Source organism: Ovis canadensis, chromosome 3 (genome assembly GCF_042477335.2).
Source record: "Ovis canadensis isolate MfBH-ARS-UI-01 breed Bighorn chromosome 3, ARS-UI_OviCan_v2, whole genome shotgun sequence".
In the NCBI taxonomy this organism is placed as follows: domain Eukaryota; kingdom Metazoa; phylum Chordata; class Mammalia; order Artiodactyla; family Bovidae; genus Ovis; species Ovis canadensis.
This window is the reverse complement of record NC_091247.1, coordinates 122,980,369-123,000,573: the sequence shown is the minus strand read 5'-3', so window position 1 is coordinate 123,000,573 and position 20,205 is coordinate 122,980,369. Positions and strand designations below refer to the sequence as shown.

Below are 20,205 nucleotides of genomic sequence, written 5' to 3'. Positions count from 1 at the left end.
AATGGGATATTAAATAGCAATGAAAATAACCATAGCATGGGTGAAAGACACAGACACAAAAATACATGTTGCATGGTTTCGTTTATAAAAAGCTAGGAAATCAGACAAATCTAATCTGTGGTGAGAATAGTCAGAATATTGGTTACCGTTGGAGTGAGGATAGAGACTGAGAAAGCACATGAAGGCCTGGTGCTGAGGTATCACTCTACTGCTTTAATAGTATACAAGAAATCCTAAATTTGGTTATTAATTAATGTATTATACAAATTAGCATAATGTTTCTGAAATTAATGTATAAATACCCCCACACACACACACATTAAGAAGAAAATAATATTAAGATTTTTGCAGATAATTCGGGATATAAGCAGTTGAAGAATATTTCTCAAAGTATTCTTTATAGTTTTTGTGGATAAGGTATCAATTTCACTCAGAAAGAAAAAAAATAAAAGTAAGTAAGGAAAACATTTTTACTGAAATAGTAAACTATGGGCTTCATTTCCCTTTCTACAGGATTGAGAAAAACATTTTTTTTTTCCTCATTTCCCCTAAGTTCTTAAAATATCTTTCTTTTCAATGAAACATTCTGGTACTTTTATTGGATGTATTTCTGTCACTTATAATGAAAGAAAATGAGGAAAAAGTGATAAAACTTTTGATATGTTTTGATACTTTGATATGTTTTGGTCCAAATAAAGGTGTACCTAATATTTTTCTCTGAAGGTTTTAGTTTTAGAAAATAAAATTCAAAGTATTTTGTACCTCAGTAAAATACTGTTTTTCAACCTAAAAGGAAAAAAAAAATTATGATTTGAGAGTCATTGATTTTTAGATTAATATGTAATTGAGAAATAGTGGGTTGACAAAATAGTAGGGTAAGTATTAAACTATTCAATGTCTGTTCTATCTTATTCTGACTTATTGCTTCAGATGAAAAAAAAGTTTCTTCTAGTATATAAGTAATAATTAGGGAGTAGTTTGAAAACCACTCTGATGAAGAACCATATTAAACTTTCATCTTGCTCTCTTGACAGAAGAGCTGTATATTGACACAAATAAGAAATGTCCTCAGTTCAGTAAATTCAGTCATTCAGTCATGTCCGATTCTTTGCAAACCGCTGGACTGCAGCACGCCAGGCTTCCCTGTCCATCACCAACTCCTGGAGCATACTCAAACTCCTGTCCATCAAGTCAGTGATGCTATCCAACCATCTCATCCTCTGTCATCCCCTTCTCCTCCTGCCTTCAATTTTCCCAGCATCAAGGTCTTTTCTAATGAGTCAGTTTTCACATCAGGTGGCCAAAGTATTGGCGTTTCAGCTTTAGCATCAGTCCTTCCAGTGAATATTCTGGACTGATTTCCTTTAGGATAGACTGGATCTCCTTGCAGTCCAAGGGACTCTCAAGAGTCTTCTCCAACACCACAGTTCAAAAGCATCAATTTTTGGTGCTCAGCTTTCTTTATAGTCCAACTCACATCCATACATGACTATTTGAAAAACCATAGCTTTGACTTTGTTGACCTTTATTGGCAAAGTACTGTCTCTGCTTTTGAATATGCTGTCTAGCTTGGTCACAGTTTTTCTTCCAAGGAGCAAGCGTCTTTTAATTTCATGGCTGCAATCACCATCTGCAGTGATTCTGGAGCCCCCCAAAATAAAGTCTGACACTGTTTCCACTGTTTCCCCATCTATTTCCCATGAAGTGATGGGACCAGATGCCTTGATCTGTTTTCTGAATGTTGAGTTTTAATCCAATGTTTTCAATCTCCTCTTTCACTTTCATCAAGAGGCTCTTTAGTTCTTCTTCACTTTCTGCCATAAGGGTGGTATCATCTGCATATCTGAGGTTATTGATATTTCTCCTGGTAATATTGATCCCAGCTTGTGCTTCCTCCAGCCTGGCCTTTCTCATGATGTACTCTGCATAAAAGTTAAATAAGTAGAGTGACAGTATGCAGCCTTGATGTACTTCCTTCCCCATTTGGAACTAGTCTGTTGTTCCATGTCCAGTTCTAACTGTTGCTGCCTGACCTGCATACAGATTTCTCAAGAAGAATCTCTGGAAGAATGGTCCACAGTTTGTTGTGATCCACACAGTCAAAGTCTTTGGCATACTCAATAAAGCAGAAGATGTTTTTCTGGAATTCTCTTGCTTTTTAGATGATCCAGTGGATGTTGGCAATTTGATTTCTGGTTCCTCTGCCTTCTCTAAATCCAGCTTGAACATCTGGAAGTTCACAGTTCACATGCTGTTGAAGTCTGACTTGGAGAATTTTGAGCATTACTTTGCTAGAGTGTGAGATGAGTGCAATTGTGCAGTAGTTTGAATTCTTTGGCATTGCCTTTCTTTGGGATTGGAATGAAAATTGACCTTTTCCAGACTTGAGGTCAATGCTGAGTTTTCCAAATTTGCTGGCATATTGAGTGCAGCACTTTCACAGATTCACCTTTTAGGATTTGAAATAGCTCAACTGGAATTCTATCACCTCCACTAGCTATGTTCATAGTGATGTTTCCTAAGGCCCACTTGACTTTGCAATCCAGGTTGTCTGGCTCTAGGTGAGTGATCACACCATTATGGTTATCTGGGTCATAAAGATCTTTTTTGTATAGTTCTGTGTATTCTTGCCACCTCTTCTTAATAATGAGTGTAGCAGTGTGTGTATGGGACTTTTGGAAGGAGGTGGCCATTATCTTCACTACCTCCACCATAGTGTGGCCTCAGGTCAAACAACAGGGAGGAAACACAGCCCCGCCCATCAACAGAAAATTGGATTAAAGATTTACTGAGCATGGCCATGCCCATCAGAACAAGAGCCAGTTTCCCCCTCAGTCTCTCCCATCAGGAAGCTTCCATAAGCCTCTTATTCTTCTCTATCAGAGAGCAGACATACTGAAAACCACAATCACGGAAAACTAACCAATCTGATCACATGGACCACAGCCTTGTCTAACTCAATGAAACTATGAGCCATGCCGTGTAGGGCCACCTAAGACGGATGGGTCATGATGGAGAGTTCTGACAAAATGTGGTCCACTGGAGAAGGGAATGGCAAACCACTTCAGTATTCTTGCCTTGAGAACCCCATGAACAGTATGAAAAGGCAAAACGATAGGATACTGAAAGATGAACTCTCCAGGTCAGTTGGTGCCCAGTATGCTACTGGAGATCAGTGAAGAAATAACTCCAGAAAGAATGAAGAGACAGAGCCCAAGCAAAAACAACACCCAGTTGTGAATGTAACTGCTGATGGAAGTAAAGTCTGATGCTGTGAAGAGCAATATTGCCTAGGAACCTGGATGTTATGTTCATGAATCAAGGCAAATTGTAAGTGCTCAAACAGGAGATGGCAAGAGTGAACATCGACATTTTAGGAATCAGTGAACTAAAATGGACTGGAATGGACTAATTTAACTCAGATGATCAAGAAATGTCCCCATCTGGTGGTAAAAGCACTGAACTTCAGACAAGACCCCTAGAGAATGAAAACAAGAAATGCTTTGAGACATTATGTTCCATGTGATGGAAATGCTCTCATTTCAGTGATAATAAGCACTCTTAAAATGACAAAATTTTTCTAGGCTAAAAGTGTAGTTATTTGAACAGTAAATACATGTAACACAAGGGTGCCCAGGTGCCTTAGGAAGTAGATAAAGAAGTCAGCATAAATGATGATCTGGCCAGACACCCTTGGCTCATTTTAGTTAGCAGTTTTTTTATTTATTATGCAAAATACCGAAGCCTAAAATATTGCACCTCTTTTCCTAGATGTGTTGGTGTGGAGCAATGATCGTGTTATTCGCTGGATACAAGCAATTGGACTTCGAGAATATGCAAATAATATTCTTGAAAGTGGTGTGCACGGCTCACTTATAGCCCTGGATGAGAACTTTGACTACAGCAGCTTAGCTTTATTACTGCAGATTCCAACACAGAACACCCAGGCAAGCCCCTCTGTGCCGTAGTTGTGCTGTGTCCTAGCTTATATAAGTGAGAGTGAATGTCACCCCATCATATCCAACTCTTTGCAGCCCCATGGACTATACAGTCCATGGAATTGTCCAGGCCAGAATAATGGAGTGGGTAGCCGTTCCCTTCTCCAGGGAATCTTCCCAATCTAGGGATCTGAACCCAAGTCTCCCGCACTGCAGGCGGATTCTTTACCAGCTGAGCTACCACGGAAGCTGTATATAAGGATAAAGTAAATTTTTAGGAAAAAAAAAACAAAAGTTGGCTGTGTATTCATGATTCTTAATGGGCGTTAGCTCAACCTTTGAAATATGTCACTGGGACTTTAATTTTAAGCTACTGGGATTTCTAGCCAAAACAAAATCATAAAATGAAGCAGCACAGGATTTAGAAGTTATGTGGTCCACCCTCCCACCTGAATGCCAGATTCCCCCAAGCAGTGTCCCTGACAGATGGCCTTTAGTCTCCGCCTCTCTGTGGGCCAGTCATTTCTATTCAGATGTCTGAATTAGATAGACAAGAGGCTTTGCTTTTTGCCATTGATTCCCAAGTCTGGGTAATTATTTGAATCACGGGAGCTCCTTAAAAATTTAAAAGAAAATCTTGCAATCTACATCACAGGCCTAAGAAATCAGATATCAAGAGAGAGGACACAGAAATCCTAATTATCTAGTTTCCCCGAGTGATGATCCTTGGTCAGATTTGAGAACTGTATTTGAGAACGGCATAGATTTGATAAAAGTACGGCAGTCTAACTTTACTTTCCAATTCATTTTTACATATTTCAAGGTTTACATCAAGGACTCTATTAGAAAAAGTAATAAGTGAGGTCAAACCCCTTTACCTCAGATGTTTATGTGAGGCTATATGTCTGCTGTCCACAGACTAAAGAAAATTGTCCTTCCTTGCGTTTATAGTTAAAATTTATAATGGCTTATATATGGAGGACAAAAAAACCCACAAAAGGACCCTTATAAATAAAACAAGGTATTAGGATATTTTCGGAGGTAAATATAATCGCTATGATTTTTTCAAATAAAATGTGACTTCAGTGACGGTAACTGTAATTGGATGTCAACAGGCAAGGCAGATTCTCGAAAGGGAATACAATAACCTCCTGGCTCTGGGAACCGAACGGCGGCTGGATGAAGTAAGTCCTTGTCTCTCGCTCCAAAGGGGCCTTAGTGCAAGCAAAATGGCTTTCAAGGACTACTGCTCAACTTAACCAGAGGCTTGTATAGACGCAGTCTAGAATTTCCTCCACTTAGATATTTGTTATCCATTTGATTTGGAAAAGAACTTTATGAATTCATGAGTATTATCATATCAGCAGTTAGAGACAGTAAGAAATAATTCAGAATCAGCCATTTTACATGAGTTGTAACAGCGAAATACCGTTGAGCAACATTTTTTAAATTATAAGTAGTGGTAACACTAGTCGTGATAAATTCAGCTTTTTAGTAAGGAATGTGCTTATTTCTAAATACCAGTTTATCTTCACAGGAAATTTTAGGATATTTAAAGAAACAGAAAACTTGCTTTCAATAAATGGGAAGCTTTATTTTAGATATCGTTATTGTGTTTTCCTTAAAACGTAAGTGTAACATTTTAACAGTCATAGGAGTTGAAAGCTATATTGAGTATCAGAATCTCTATGCATTGTATATGCATGTTTAAACGATTTGAAATAGTAAACAGGTAAGTAGCCTCCTGAGATGAAGGAATACAAGGGCCTTCATCACACTCTGTGCACTGATGAACTGTGGACTGTAACAGTCCTTTCGAGGTTTTCAGGGATCTTTCTGGAAGAAATGGGGAGGAAAAGCTGAGCATGAGGTGGAAAATACAGAGATGCAGAATTCCGTGTTGCAAAATGCAGGTGTTTCTAGGCTGTAAAGAGAAGCTGATTACAGTAGTTTTGTGAGTGAACCCAGCAATTCCTAAAATGGCACAGTAATACCACATTCAGATGGGCAGGGAACATGACCTTGGTTTTATAAAACTCAAGCTGTCCTTTGTGGAGGAGGTTAGAGGTAGATATGTTTTATGGTGTGAACCTCAGCTAGCTTCCTAAAATTCTTACTCCCGTCCAGTTAGGATAATAGTTACTATTTTTAAAAACCAGTTGATATTTAACTGACCTTAACTTTATAATTTGTTGGATAATCTTTTTAATCCTTATTCTTTTTAAAAAAAATTATTTAAGTATAGCTAATCTACAATGTTGTGGTTTCTGGTGTATAATGAAGTGATTCAGTTCTATACCTATTCTTTTCATATTATTTTCCATTATGGTTTATTATAGGATATTGTATATAGTTTCCTGTGCTATATAGTAGGACCTTGCTGTTGATATATTTTGTACAAAATAGTTTGTATCTGCTTTAAATCTTGATTCTTAATTGTTGAAACAAAAAGATAGTCTACATAAACCCATACACACTTTTAAATACAATTATCCTTACTTAAAAGTTAGAAAAGGAATTTTAATAAAAAATTGTTAAAGATCTGTCATAGTGTTAGATTCTAAAACACAGACTGACCTGAAGCAGAGGTCTAGGCTGAGGTACACGCCTATGTGGGTTCTAGTGTTGCTTCTTGAAAATAATGGACAAGCTGAAAAGCCTAAATGGAACATGACTATCTGCCTTTCAAATATGCTGCCCCTTCTTCTTATTCTCAAGAGCAGCATGTGACTTTATCATCGAAACCCTCGTCTCTTGTTTTAGTGTTTTGTTTGTTGCTGTGCTTGATTTTGGTTTTCTTCTTTGAATGTGAACAAAAATATCTAAATAACTTAGCTAGAGCCAGAACAGACTTGTTTCTGAGAGAAACTGAGTATTCATATCCCACGGAAATAATCTCATGGGCTTCTGTAGATGCCACTGAGAGCATATCCTCAATTGAGATTAGAGAGCGTATCTTTTACTATCCTCTCATGGAGACCTTGTTCTATGATGCTGTTGCTTAGCGTTCTCATTAACTTTCTGTTACATGTTTCTAAGCACATGGTTTAAAGCACCTGGACTAGTGTACTTGTTTTCATTACATCAAATTATAACTCTGTACTGGCAGAGTGAGGACAAGAATTTCAGGCGTGGGTCAACCTGGAGAAGGCAGTTTCCTCCCCGTGAAGTACATGGAATCAGCATGATGCCCGGGTCCTCAGAAACACTGCCGGCTGGATTCAGGTTAACTACGACGTCTGGGCAGTCGAGGAAAATGGCAACGGATGGTACAGTGGTTTTGCATTTGTGCTTATAAAGTAAAACGCTTGCTTAGCAAGTGCTATCATTCTCTGATCTTGCACAGCTTTCTGAAATTGACTCTTTCCTTAAGTTGCTTTGCTTTGCTTGAAGTTTGCTTTGCTTTCATCAGACTATTCTCCTTTGTGAATTGCTAATGCATGAACTCACAGCACTTTATTCACATTTAAAAAATAATTTAAAGTTAAATCCTAAAAAGGACAATTTTGGCTAATGTCCACATCTAGGAAGAAAAACATCTGCATGATTTGTGTTTCTTTACTCTTCTATTCACCAAGTAAATAATTTGTTTAGAGTTTGGATTTGGACTAACTATCCTTAATAAATGGAAATGAAATCCACTGTTGCCCTACATGCTTGAACATTGCAAAGTTTTATATTTCATCTTAAAAACTTGGACTCATCAGATATTTTCATCTCTGACCAAGGCAGAAGGCCTTAAATAAACAAGCACAACCATGAGAAGAGAATTAAACAAACACAAAACCGACAGTAATTTCCCAAATAGTATTTCCTTCTGTGGACATTAGACTTGTGTTATATATTTCACAAAGGGAAACAGCCATTCTGGAGGAGAGAGACAGCCCTGAAATTGTAGTCACAGAGTTTTGTCTGTTTGGTAGGCACTGAACGAAAAAGTCCCACTCTCTTTTACTGAGAAAACCACCTATAAATCACTATTTCTTTTTAAGATGGGAGCTATCATGGCCCTTAAAATTAGTTCTAGTGTAAGCCGTAAGTTGGGTCTACATTTCTTCTAACGTGTTACTATTACAGATACAGTATCAAAATTCATGAGGAAGTTAAGATGATCAAAATGAGTGTAGAAGCTTTTCCCTGTCGGAGGGGAAGAAAATCCATCGTACTGAATTCTCCAAGAGCAATCTTTGCTTTAAAAACAGGAGCACCCAAGGGAACTGTTCCTATTAACAGACTTCATCTTAGGAGGAATACACAACTTGAAAGCTCAGTTGAATCACACTGGAATACATTTTCATTAGCAGCTTGGTCTCAAGAAAAGGAATATGAGTGGCTTCTGTCTGAGAGAAAGAAGATCTATTAATATGTCCAGATCCCTTTATGCAGGGAAAGTAAACCTTTCTCATCTGAAATTTTGTACTCCATCACCCGAGTCCCTCTAAAGCCCTTTTCTCCGTTTGCAGTTGCTTCATCAAGACTGCAGAGGTTAGACAACTCCACTGTTCGCACATACTCATGTTGACAAGCCACTCAAAGGAGGCAGCACTGACTTGCTGTGAGTAGTTTTCGTTGGCTGACAAAAAACAAACCGCCAAAAGAGAAAAATGGAACCTACATAGACTAGTGAATATACACGATACTCTCTGGTATGGCCTAGCAGCACAGAAGTGAAAATAATAACCCCTTTGAATTTCTAGAGAGTATAAAGGCCTCTTCATAATGTAACTCTTAATCTAGGATTTTCTATCACTGTCTGTCTGCTATGGTTTAAGGTCTGTCTCTTGGAGGCCTGTCACTATCTTATTTCACATCAATGCATTGCTACCGCCCTGGCTTCGACTTTTAAGGAGCATTTTATGTTGATGCACATAGCATTTGATTGATGAGAGTCTGGCATTTATAGAATAAGACACTAGTAAGTGAGTACTTTATATAGGGGAAGCTGAAATAGACAAACAGTTATTCTTGTAGGTGTCCAGAGTCAAAACAGTATCAGAAACAGGCAAATGACTTGGAGGTGATTTCATATTAAAAAAAAAAAAAAACTATAACTCAGAAAAATTGAACGTCTGGTATTTTTTTTTCATCAATATGATTTATATCTGTTGAAATACATAGGAATTTTAAGTATCTCAGATGTACAGCATAGGGACAAAGTGAAATAACTTTATAACAATGGTGGACAGAATAGAAAACCGTGCTGTATAATCACTAAGATATAAGGTATTTGTACTTGGAGAAATACTAGTTGATGGAACCTACTTCCAAAATTTTATTAAAGAACAGTCTTTAGCAAACCTAAGTTTTCCTAGAATGTAAATGTCAAGGACTTTTTTTTAACCTACAACTCTACTAAAATAGTCTACCACGGACAATGGATCGATATTTTGGAAAAATGTTTTTTAGGGCAATATTTAGAAACAAATACGTGCATAGGGGTGGGGAGAGGAACAGCTCATCTTGTGCTGTTTATTCATTGCCTTGAACTAAAAGCTCCACGCGGTTTACTGATGGTCTTTGGGGCCTAATATAGGAGCTGGTACGCTGCCTTATTTGGGTCACTATTTGAAGCTGCTGATGATAAAACAAAAGCTTTCAGATAAAGAGATTTAATTTCAGAATGTAAAACCCTAACATTAAAAATTTAATGACAGTATCCAATTAATAATTTGGCTAAATGAGAGGTTTTCCAAAATACCACTTTTAATAGTTTCTACACATAATATAACAATTTACCAGGAGCTGAAAACATCACTAATTCACAAATGATTATTTAATATACTGAGTACTGCTTGCTTCTTAGCTCTTAACTGATGGGTAGAACTACTCTGTAACTATTTGCAGTCTGTATTTTGTGCATGGCATTCTAGTTCATATTTCCTAGCTTTTACCATCAAATGGGATAAACATATTTATTTCCAGTAAATTACTCTGGGTCAACCAATTTCTATTTTGAGGAACTATTAGCATTTTTGTCATTAACGTAATACAGAACATATTGGGTTGGCCAAAAAGTTCATTCTGCTTTTTCCATAAGATCTTATGTATACATGTGTATGTCTGCGTGCACTCTTTGTGGTTCCATAGACTGTAACCTTCCAGGCTCCTCTGTCCATGGAATTTTCCAGGCAAGGACACTGGAGCAGGCTGTCATTTTCCCCTCCTCCAGGGGAACTGTAGTGACCCAGGGATAAGAAGCCCCTGTAAAACCTTATGGATGGAAAAACCTGAATGAACTTTTGGCCAATCCAATGTGAATATTTTTCTTGTGATGGGATAGTAATTGTGATCTTTTCCTTATTATGACTGGAAAGAATCTGTGATGAGACATCACTGACCCAGATTCTTTATGTTCCTGATTATCACTATGTTTTTGTCACTATTACACAACGGTATCTTTTGAAGAGCATATAGCAGTTAGAAAACAGATCTATTCCATGGAATAGGTCAGCTCAGTGTATTAATGAGCAAGCCGTACATTTTTCAAAAAGGACTGCTGACATCTTCTCTGAATACCTTTGCTTGTATTACTGCCATACTTTCCGTGAAGTTGAGCAAATCTTATTTTTGAAGCTTGCCTGCACAAAATTAGAGAGGAGCAAATATTAATTACATAGCCCCAAGATAATCCCCTGCTCATTATCTCTTAGGACAAAAGTGGGCAAGATGCATGGAAGTGCACCAGGAATAGGAGAGGGAGAGTTTCCAGTCTGGGGTCTTTCCGTAAACTAACGTTGTCCATTACACATTTTAGATGTCGTCTTTTCAGTCTACTCTACCTAAAGTGCACTACCATCTAAGAAGACAAGCCGTGAAAACCTTTGTGAAGACCGAATTCTAAGGACATAACCACAAGTAATGGTTCACTAACTGAAATGTGATTTTGGGGGGAGTCAGATATTAAGTTTGATTAGTTTACTACAATTGTAAGAAAATGCTTAAGTCATTTGAATAATAGGCATCATCCACATCATAAATTCTGTACAACAGATGCTTTTATGAAATGGAGCCACTTGTTTTTCCATGTTTTATTGTAATATACTAGGCCTTTATGTATTACTGTGTATGTATTTCTTTTTAAATGTGTAAGTCTTATGTAAATGGATATAAATATGGTTTTTTAAAAAATAAAATATATGGTTCATGGAGTCTTGAGTGCAAACATTTGACAATTCCAAGTACTGTTTGTAATTTACCATTCCACCATTTTTACAGTTTTTGAATTGTAACAGTCAAATCGGTATGTTTCCTGGAAGCGTGCTTCATGCTTCCACATGGTTCTCCTTCAAGTCTGTCAATCCTTAAAGCTGAAAACCTGCCTCTGATCATGTAAAAAAGAATGATTTAACCTGGAACTGGAGCCAAAAATAGACCTTTAAAGGCAATCAGGGATGTCCTATATCTTTAGAAATAGCACTGTGATGGCTCGATCTCCTTTTCAATACAAAACAAAGCCAAACTGTTTACAAGAGTCAAAGCAATTATTTAAAAAAAAATAATTTATAAAGAAAAAACATTATCTTCTCTTGTTACCTGTGGACCAAGGAACAAAAAACTTCTTTACTAAGAACCCCACGTTCATCCAAATACCCTGCACGGCCAGCCAGCAGCAGCACTGTTCAGTGACTATCAACCACTGCAGAGTCTGAGGTCATCTCCACTGGAAAAACACAGAAATCCCCAGAAACCCTTCCTTTCTGTCAATGTAACAGGGCATTAGCCAGACGCATGTCTAATGTTATAAGCTTTTAGCCCAGAAGGCCTTGTCGGGACTTCCCTGAAGTCAGTCTTATCAGAGGAAATAACTGAAAGACAGAATGATTAACATATATAGTGTATAAAAGTATAGAAGAGTAATCTCTTCCCTGTGGCTTTATTTGGTGATGTTAACTGTTGTTTATTCTTTGTTTATATGGGAGATTTCAAAGTAAAATCTATTTAATAATCTCATTTATCTAACTGCTGATTTTCTGCTGCTTGATCTTATTAACAGCAAGACCTGTCATTAGTAATTCTTTTTTTTTTTTTGTATTTAATTTGCTATGTTTGCACGTACATTACATTTGTTTGGATGTCGATTTTTGTTTAACAGACTCAGTCAAAAGGTAATGGTAACAGAAAACCTCTCCATTATCAATAAAAAAAAATACTTCCAGTTCTCTGTTTAAGCTTTGTTTTCTAGTCACATATAAAGATTTTACTCAAACTATAATGAAAATCATTCTTTATAGTGATTCTCAATCTAATATTTATCTACAAAAGTGAGGCTGCCACAAGAGGGTGCACTAAGCTTGCTTATGAAAGTGATTTTAAATTTTCTAAAAATGCTGCTTGATTGGAAACAACGGGTAAGAGCTTTTTCAGTTCATCTGAATATGGGGATCTTGACTTACAGAAATGAAGTTTAACACAGAAATTATGGTGTCATAATAGCTAGACTTGTATCTACTGTTATGCACGACTTAATTGTGTAAGTTTTTCCCCTTTAGAGATCACCGAGCAAGACATTAATCATTTAGAATAGACTCTAACATACAGAGATACAAGAGATCCATTCAGTTCAGTTCATTTCAGTCGCTCAGTCATGTCCGACTACTTGTGACCTCATGAATCAAGATCCAGTTACTTACCTCAAAACCCATAAAATATTCTTCAGTGTATAGATCATTTGTGTCAGATTCTAAAGCCCAATTAACTGATTAAGCTTAGAACCTTGGTTTTCTTGCTTTTAACCACCATCATCATGAATCTTTATATTTTTAATAATCAGAACTTTTACAGGTATAATTTCCTATAAATAAAACTGCTTCTTAAATGTAAAACAGTTCTCATTTATATATACTTAGCACATTTTAAAAAGCAAATGATCTTCATTAATTGGCAAACACTTTTCTATAGATTTTAAAATATTTGCATTTTAATTTTTCTAATACTTTATAGTAAAAAAAAATTCTATGAAATGACAAAAGAAGATCATACAGAATTTATTTCAGCAAATTACATTTTTAGTAACGTTATTAGTGTTATTTTTAAAGACACATTTAATCAAAGTATTTTAAATACTATTGTGTGAAAGTACCTTATAGTCAGTATTAAGATAGAAAATTCCTTTCTTTCCTTCAAAATTTAAGCAATCTGATGACTTGACTGTATCTTTCTTGCCCCACATTCAGTCTTGTGAGAATAACAGTACTTTCTCTGACCCTGCAAAGGAGATCAATTTCCTCAACCAGCTACAAGAAAACATTACTTGCCCCGTCTTGTCACTGTTTCCCAGTCCCACTCAGCGGGAAAATAACTCAAGCCTGCTTGCTGAAGTGTCTTCTCCAGGGAAAATGTGCAAGAGGATCAAAGACAATCTTTACACAATTCTTGGATCTGCCTGAGCTTATACCTCACAAATGAACTGCTAAAGAATGTGCTATTTCAAATTAACTGAATTTTAGATGAAAAACACGGCAATACATCTTAATGCTAAGACATTAAAAAGTGTATTATTTGTTAAGATTACAGTTGTGATAATAGATAAAATGTACCAAAGAGAAGAGACAGTTTAAGGAACTTAACAGCTTCAAATTATACATTGAATATATATCTAATCAGTTTAACTCAGGCTTCTAAAATAAAGGGAACAATTAGATGAATTGTTTTCAGGTGTAACAATCAAAAAGTCAATTTTAGCAAATAACAAATTACTTTGAGAAGCCATTTGTTTTATAGTCTACGATCCAAAGAATCCTAACATTTTCAGGATGTCTTCATACAATGTTAGCAATTTTTATGGAACAAACAAGTAAATAAGCTCACCTATTATCTCTCATATATATTTCTTCATGGGTTACCGCACTTTTATGTTAGGACAACTGCTCTTAAAATAAAGTTACTGATAGACTGAAAGATTGAGGAATACTTTGAGAACCATCAAAGACTCAATAGGTATGGCATTTTTTTTTTTTTAGTTTGAATGTATTCTTTAATAACTGATACCATGTAGAACCCTAAGTAAATCAAATGTCTAATTATCTGTATATACTCTGGTTAACTGGCACAAAGACCCATTTCTAGTTATTTGTTAATGCTCAATAATTTTACACAAGTTTAAATAGATGTGCTTTGGATTTCAGTGAGTTATTTTAAAATTAGAGATTTCCCATAAAATCTGGAATTTTGGTTTCTCTTAAAACTCCTCCTGGTCTTTAGCATATATAAAATGTAAAAAATTTTACATTTCTTCCTTAAGAGCTCTCCTTGACAGTTTACCCATTTCTATATCATTTCCTTTTTTCCAAAAGAAGTTGAGATCATTACAAAGTATATAGTCAACTCTGAACCTGAAACAGTAAGAGGGGCTGCAAAGAGGCCTCATCTGCATGACAAAGATTGGATTAACTCTGTGCTCTCTACCTGGCCTGTGACCGCCCTTGACTCAGTGACACAGGACTGGAGGGAGCTGGACCTCTGTACCCAGTGTTCCGTCAGGATGTGTGAGGAGACAAATTCTCCCGCCTAGAAAATCATGTCTCAATGATTATCTGAAACTTCCCATTTCACCCAGTTCATTTAAAATAACCAAGTCTGTGGGCATCTCAAGAATATTCAAAGATATTCAGAACTTCTGTAAGAAAATAATAACTGTTTTCTGACTTTAACTTGAGTTTTAGGTCTTGGATCAAAGCTGCAGAGTCCTAATTTCAGGAAGTGGCTTGATATTAGTGTCATTTTTTGGTGGGGGTAGGGGTTACAATTTATAAAAATCACACATTAGATATATTTTTCTTAAATGGAAGTTCTGGAAAATCTATCTAATAATGAGCATGATACAGGCAACTGGTAACAGTACTAATTAGGCTAATCAAACAGAAGGCACAGGTCTTATTAGTCTTCGAGTACATTTTTTTAGACTAAGCCCTACAATTTACATTTCAGTTTGCATATTATTTCTATTTTGATATTTATTTCTAGGAAGTAATTCTAAAAACTTACTCCAGTTAGAAAAGTGACTCAAAAAACAAGAAAAAAAGTCATGATGCCTGCTTCAGCATGACTTCTATGTGTTCAAAAATTCCAGGATCTTCAATTGTAGGAGATACCTGGAAAGAAGATTAGAGTCCGATGAAGGTGCTTTCATGAACCCCTTCCACTCTCTATACAATTGAGCAGTTCAATGCAGTTTTGTATTCCCTACTATCATATACATATGGAAAGGTTCAAAAATAGCAAACTTGAACTTAATATTTTAAAATGGCTTCCCTGGTGGCTTAGACAGTAAAGAATCTGCCTGCAAAGCAGGAATCCTGGGTTCAATCCCTGGGTCAGAAAGATCCCCTGAAGAAGGGCATGGTAACCCACTCCAGTATTCCTGCCTGGAGAATCCCATGGACAGAGAAGCCTGGTGGGCTACAGTCCATGCAGTGGTAAAGAGTCTGCATGACTGAGCGATTAACATTTTAACAGTAAAATAAACGGTTCAGTTGGCAAAGCGATCAGTCCTAGATGCACTGCACTTCCTCGCTCAGTCATGTCTGTTGTCAGTCCTAAATGGTACTTTTTTTTATCGGTCTTTCAATGAGCCTCCATAGAAAGATTTTTTTTTTTGCTTTGCCCATACAACCACTCTTTATTGCGGTATCACTTTTTACAAGATTTTTATGATTAAAATTATGTATAATATGCATATATAATGTGCACACAAATTAAAAGAATGCATATGCTTGAATCAGCTTAAATACCCTAAAATAATTTTCACTCAAAGCAGGTAAGATAATGAGCATATATATCAAATTAGAACTGTTAAAATATCTATAGCCAGTCTCAAGTGTTTGCTTTCTCACTAACAGCCACTATGGACTGCAATGAAGCAAAATTTATCCTTAATTTAATAAGACTGAGTTTCCACAATTTGTTTGAAATTAACTGACATATTCATAATATTTTATTAAATAAGAAAAATATTTTTATTTAAAAAATTAAAAATAAAATTTTTTTAATTAAAAAAACTAAATATTTCACGTACTGGTTCTTATAATCAAAGAATATGACCTTAATGTGTTTCCTCCAAAACCCTCATTCCTACAGAGAGAATGGCTATGCAATCTCCTCCTTAACATTAAAAAAAAGAGAAGTACTATTACGTATTTTTAGGAATATAATTCATGATTGAGAACTATTTCAAGAGTTTTGTTGACACCAAAGAAATGGGGGAAAACATATCAGAACCAAGCACTAAACAACCTTGATAATTTACCTTATATGGCTTGCCATTGACAAGGGCAGACAGAGCTGAGCGGGGAATTTTGCCAGACCTGGTTTTGGGTAACTGTTTGACAAACACCGCTTTCCGAAAAGCAGCCACGGGGCCAATGCTCTGTCTAACGTGTTTCACAATTTCTTCTAAAACTTGTTCTTCTGTTGTATTTATATCTAGGGAGAAAGTTCAGATGGTAAGCTCTGAATTAACCTTAATCATTCAGGGCCCAAACAGTCAAGGAGGACAAAGACAGCTTACCTTTTTTCAACACGCAGAGGGCTAATGGGATATGACCTTTCAAAGAATCTTCCTTCCCAACAACAGCACAATCGGCCACAATGCCAAGGGAAAGGATAGACTGTAATTTTAAAAAGCATTCATTTAGATATCTATACACATATATACGCAGTATATATAATTTCAACTAGGAAAAAAAGTACATGACAGAGAACTTAAAAACCCAGAGCTGCCTCTGTGAAAATGACTATTAATTCACTATTCATATCTTTATGACTGAGGTGAATGGTTAAGATCCCCAGGTAGTCACTCACTAAAGACTGGCAGTAATTAAGACAAATTGCTTAGCTTACCTGGAAAGTAAGGGAATGATTTCTTTATCTCAGTTGTTTATTCATGAAGTCAGGGAAACTATGCAATGCATACCACTTGGGAACAAACTGCAGTGGGCCTTGGAAAAACAGATGGCCTCATGGTGATTTGACAGCTGGCTACCAGAAGAACCCCAAATCCTGCATAAACAGTGAATTATTTCTCTTCTTGAGTGCCCACCTATCCAGAGAGGATTTTCCAAGAAGTAGAGAAAGAAGTTGGACAGAAAGTAAAGCCCTGACATCAGATAATCACCATTGTTGAGCACCCATTTTCATCTTGTTCACCCTAAGCTCTAGAAAATGGGCTTCCTTGGTGGCTCAGACTGTAAAGAATCTGCCTGCAATGAGGAAGACCTGGCTTAGATCCCTGGGTTGCAAAGATCCCCTGGAGGAGGGCATGGCAACCCACTCCAGTATTCTTGCCTGAAGAATCCCCATGGACAGAGGAGCCCTGGCGGGCTATAGTCCAGAGGGTTGCAAAGAGTCGGACTCAACTGAGAGACAAAACACAGCACAGCACAAGCTCTGTGCCTTAAAGAGCAAAGCAATTTCTATCTGGAATCATGAGAACCCAAAGAATAATCACATGAAATACAGAAGCTTAGGATTAAAAAAAAAAAAAATTCTGCTGTGATAGGACTTTTAAAAATGAATGTTCAAAAAATTGTTTTCCATGAGATTAATATACATTTCTTATGACTTCTCCCCCGTGGGAAGCAGCTGATGCCCATCGAAGGCTGAGCTTTCAAGGAAGGTTTTCCCACACTCACTACATTTATAGGGCTTCTCTCCTAGATGAGATATTTGTGTGATATACATTTCAGTGACCCCAAATCCCTTAATGGCTGGAGAAAACAGTAAGCAAAGGTGTAACCAAGGGCTAGTGTGGCAGTCCCCATTTTTTTCTTCAGCAAACATTTACGAATACCTCCTAACCTCCAACCTCCTATGCAGTAGGCTCGGTGGTGAACAAAAATAGGCTGGGTACTGTCTTAATGGTACTTGCAGTTTAGAAAGGAAGGCTTCCCAGGTGGGGCTAGTGGTAAAGAAACCCCCATGCCAATGCAGAGGAAGGAGGAGAACTGGGCTCAATCCCTGGGTCAGGAAGGTCCCCTGGCGAAGGGAATGGCAACCCACTCCAGTATTCTTGTGCAGATGCCATGGACAGAGGAGCCTGGGGGCTACAGCCCATGGAATCACAAAGAGCTGGACAAGACCAAGCAACTGAGCAAGCAGAGAAGTGATTAGACCAAGAGGAAGACGGGGCCAAAGCCCAAGGGAAGGGCTGGGCATGTACTGTTCAAATAAAAAGGAGACCAGTGTGGCTGGAAGTTCAGTTCAGTTCAGCTGCTCAGTCGTGTCCGATTCTCTGCAGCCCCATGGACTGCAGCACACCTGTCCATCACCAACTCCCAGAATTTACTCAGACTAATGTCCACTGAGTCAGGGATGCCATCCAACCATCTCATTCTCTGCTGTCTCCTTCTCCTCCTGCCCTCAATCTTTCCCAGCATCAGGGTCTTTTCAAATGAGTCAGTTCTTTGCATCAAGTGGCCAAAGTAATGGAGTTTCAGCTTCAGCATCAGTCCTTCCAATAAATATTCAGGACTGATTTCCTTTAGGATGGACTGGTTGGATCTCCTTGCAGTCCAAGGACTCTCAAGAGTCTTCTCCAACACCACAGTTCAAAAGCATCAGTTCTTTGACACTCAGCTTTCTATAGAGTCCAACTCTCACATCCATACATGACTACCGGAAAAACCAAGGCTTTGACTAGACCTTTGCTGGCAAAGTAATATCTCTGCTTTTTAATATGCTGTCTAGGTTGGCCATAGCTTTCCTTCCAAGGAGCAAACATCTTTCAAGTTTATGGCTGCAGTCACCATGTGCAGTGATTTTGGAGCCCCCAAAATAAAGTCTGTCACTGTTTCCATTTTTTCCCTATCTATTTGCCATAAAGTGAATGGGACCTGATGCCATGATCTTAGTTTTCTGTATGTTGAGCTTTAAGCCAACTTTTTCACTCTCCTCTTTCACTTTCATCAACAGGTTTTTAGTTCTTCTTCATTTCTGCCATAAAGGTGGTGTCATCTGCATATCTGAGGTTATTTTTCCCAGCAATCTTGATTCCAGCTTGTGCTTCATCCAGCACAGCATTTCTCATGATGTACTCTGAATATAAGTTAGATAAGCAGGGTGACGATATACAGCCTTAACCTACTCCTTTCCCTTTTTGGAACCAGTCTGTTGTTCCATGTCTAGTTCTAACTGTTGCTTCCTGACTTTCATACAGATTTCTCAAGAGGCAGGTTAGGTAATATGGTATTCCCATCTTTTTAAGAATTTTCCAGTTTGTTGTGATCCACACAGTCAAAGGCTTTGGCATAGTCAATAAAGCAGAAGTAGATGTTTTCCTGGAATTCTCTTGCTTCTTCGATGATCCAACAGATATTGACAATTTGATCTCTGGAAAGCCTAGCGCAAAAGTGAGAATGGTGCAAGAGGAAATGAAGGTACAGAGGCAGAAAAAGGGCCGTGCCTGTGAAGGATTTTCTTATTTTAGTAGCACTGTCTATGTTCATTCACCTCTGACTCTTTGCAACTCCTGGGATGGTAGCCCTCCAGGCTCCTCTGTCCTTGGGATTGCCCAGGCAAGAATACTGAGTGGGTTGCCATGCCCTCTTCCAGGGGACCTTCTGGACCTAGGGATCAAACCCCCGTCTCCCGAGTCTCCTGCACCGCAGGCGGATTCTTTCCTGAGCCGCTGGGGTTTCCCTTTAATAGCACTGGAAGGTGGTAAAGCACTTTCAGGAGATAAGGAGGCTGTGCAAGATCGGAATGGGTTTTTTAATACTATTTTTTTTTCCAGAATAGTTTTAGATTCATAGCAAAACTGAGCAGAAAGTCCTGAGTTCCCATGTATCTCCTGTCCCATTTACACGCAGCCTCCACATAATCAAAATCCCTCACCAGAGCAGTGTGCTCATTACAGTCGGGGGGCTGCCATGAACACCACTATCACCCTACTCCAGAGCTGACATCAGACTTGGTGTACACTAAGTCTGATGCCACATAGCCATGATTACAGCCTTCTACCAAGTACCTTCACTGCCCTAAACCCCCTGTGTTCCGCCTCTTCATCCCTCACTTCTCAATAACGCCTGACAACCACCGATCTTTTTTACTATCTCCAAAGTTCTTATCCAGAACATTAATATATCTGGAACTGTACAATATGTAGCCTTTACTGATTGGGTTTTTTCCCTTCAGTGTGGATTCTGAGAAACACAGATTTACTTTGGTTTCATTGTGAAGAATAAACAAAGGGCTGTTGAATGTGGGTGCGATAGTTTACCCAGGGAAAACCCTCAAGAGGCTATAAGAGTAGACTGAGGTCATAGGAGGGGGT

General features: G+C 37.7%; 2 protein-coding genes across 5 annotated transcripts in view; one reads left to right on the top strand and one right to left on the bottom strand.

The window, feature by feature from the left end:
• PPFIA2 (PTPRF interacting protein alpha 2) overlaps positions 1-12,093 on the top strand; it is a 511,234-nt gene extending 499,141 nt beyond the window's left edge. The window contains exons 27-31 of the mRNA XM_069584127.1: positions 3,772-3,947; positions 5,054-5,122; positions 7,048-7,207; positions 8,402-8,493; positions 10,693-12,093. Of these exons, the coding sequence (XP_069440228.1) occupies positions 3,772-3,947; positions 5,054-5,122; positions 7,048-7,207; positions 8,402-8,460 (464 nt within the window). The 3' untranslated portion in view covers positions 8,461-8,493; positions 10,693-12,093. The remainder of the gene's footprint in view (positions 1-3,771; positions 3,948-5,053; positions 5,123-7,047; positions 7,208-8,401; positions 8,494-10,692) is intronic.
• ACSS3 (acyl-CoA synthetase short chain family member 3) overlaps positions 1-20,205 on the bottom strand; it is a 183,878-nt gene that overhangs the window by 4,447 nt on the left and 159,226 nt on the right. The window contains exons 14-17 of one of the 4 annotated variants that reach the window (XM_069584132.1): positions 16,444-16,543; positions 16,183-16,358; positions 14,922-15,028; positions 5,508-5,774 (exon numbers count right to left, since the gene is read on the bottom strand). In XM_069584132.1, coding sequence (XP_069440233.1) covers positions 14,960-15,028; positions 16,183-16,358; positions 16,444-16,543 — 345 coding nt within the window. In that variant the 3' untranslated portion in view covers positions 5,508-5,774; positions 14,922-14,959. Of the gene's footprint in view, positions 1-5,507; positions 5,775-9,623; positions 10,517-12,906; positions 15,029-16,182; positions 16,359-16,443; positions 16,544-20,205 lie in introns of those variants that run through there. The other 3 variants (XM_069584129.1, XM_069584131.1, XM_069584128.1) reach the window with 3 other exon arrangements.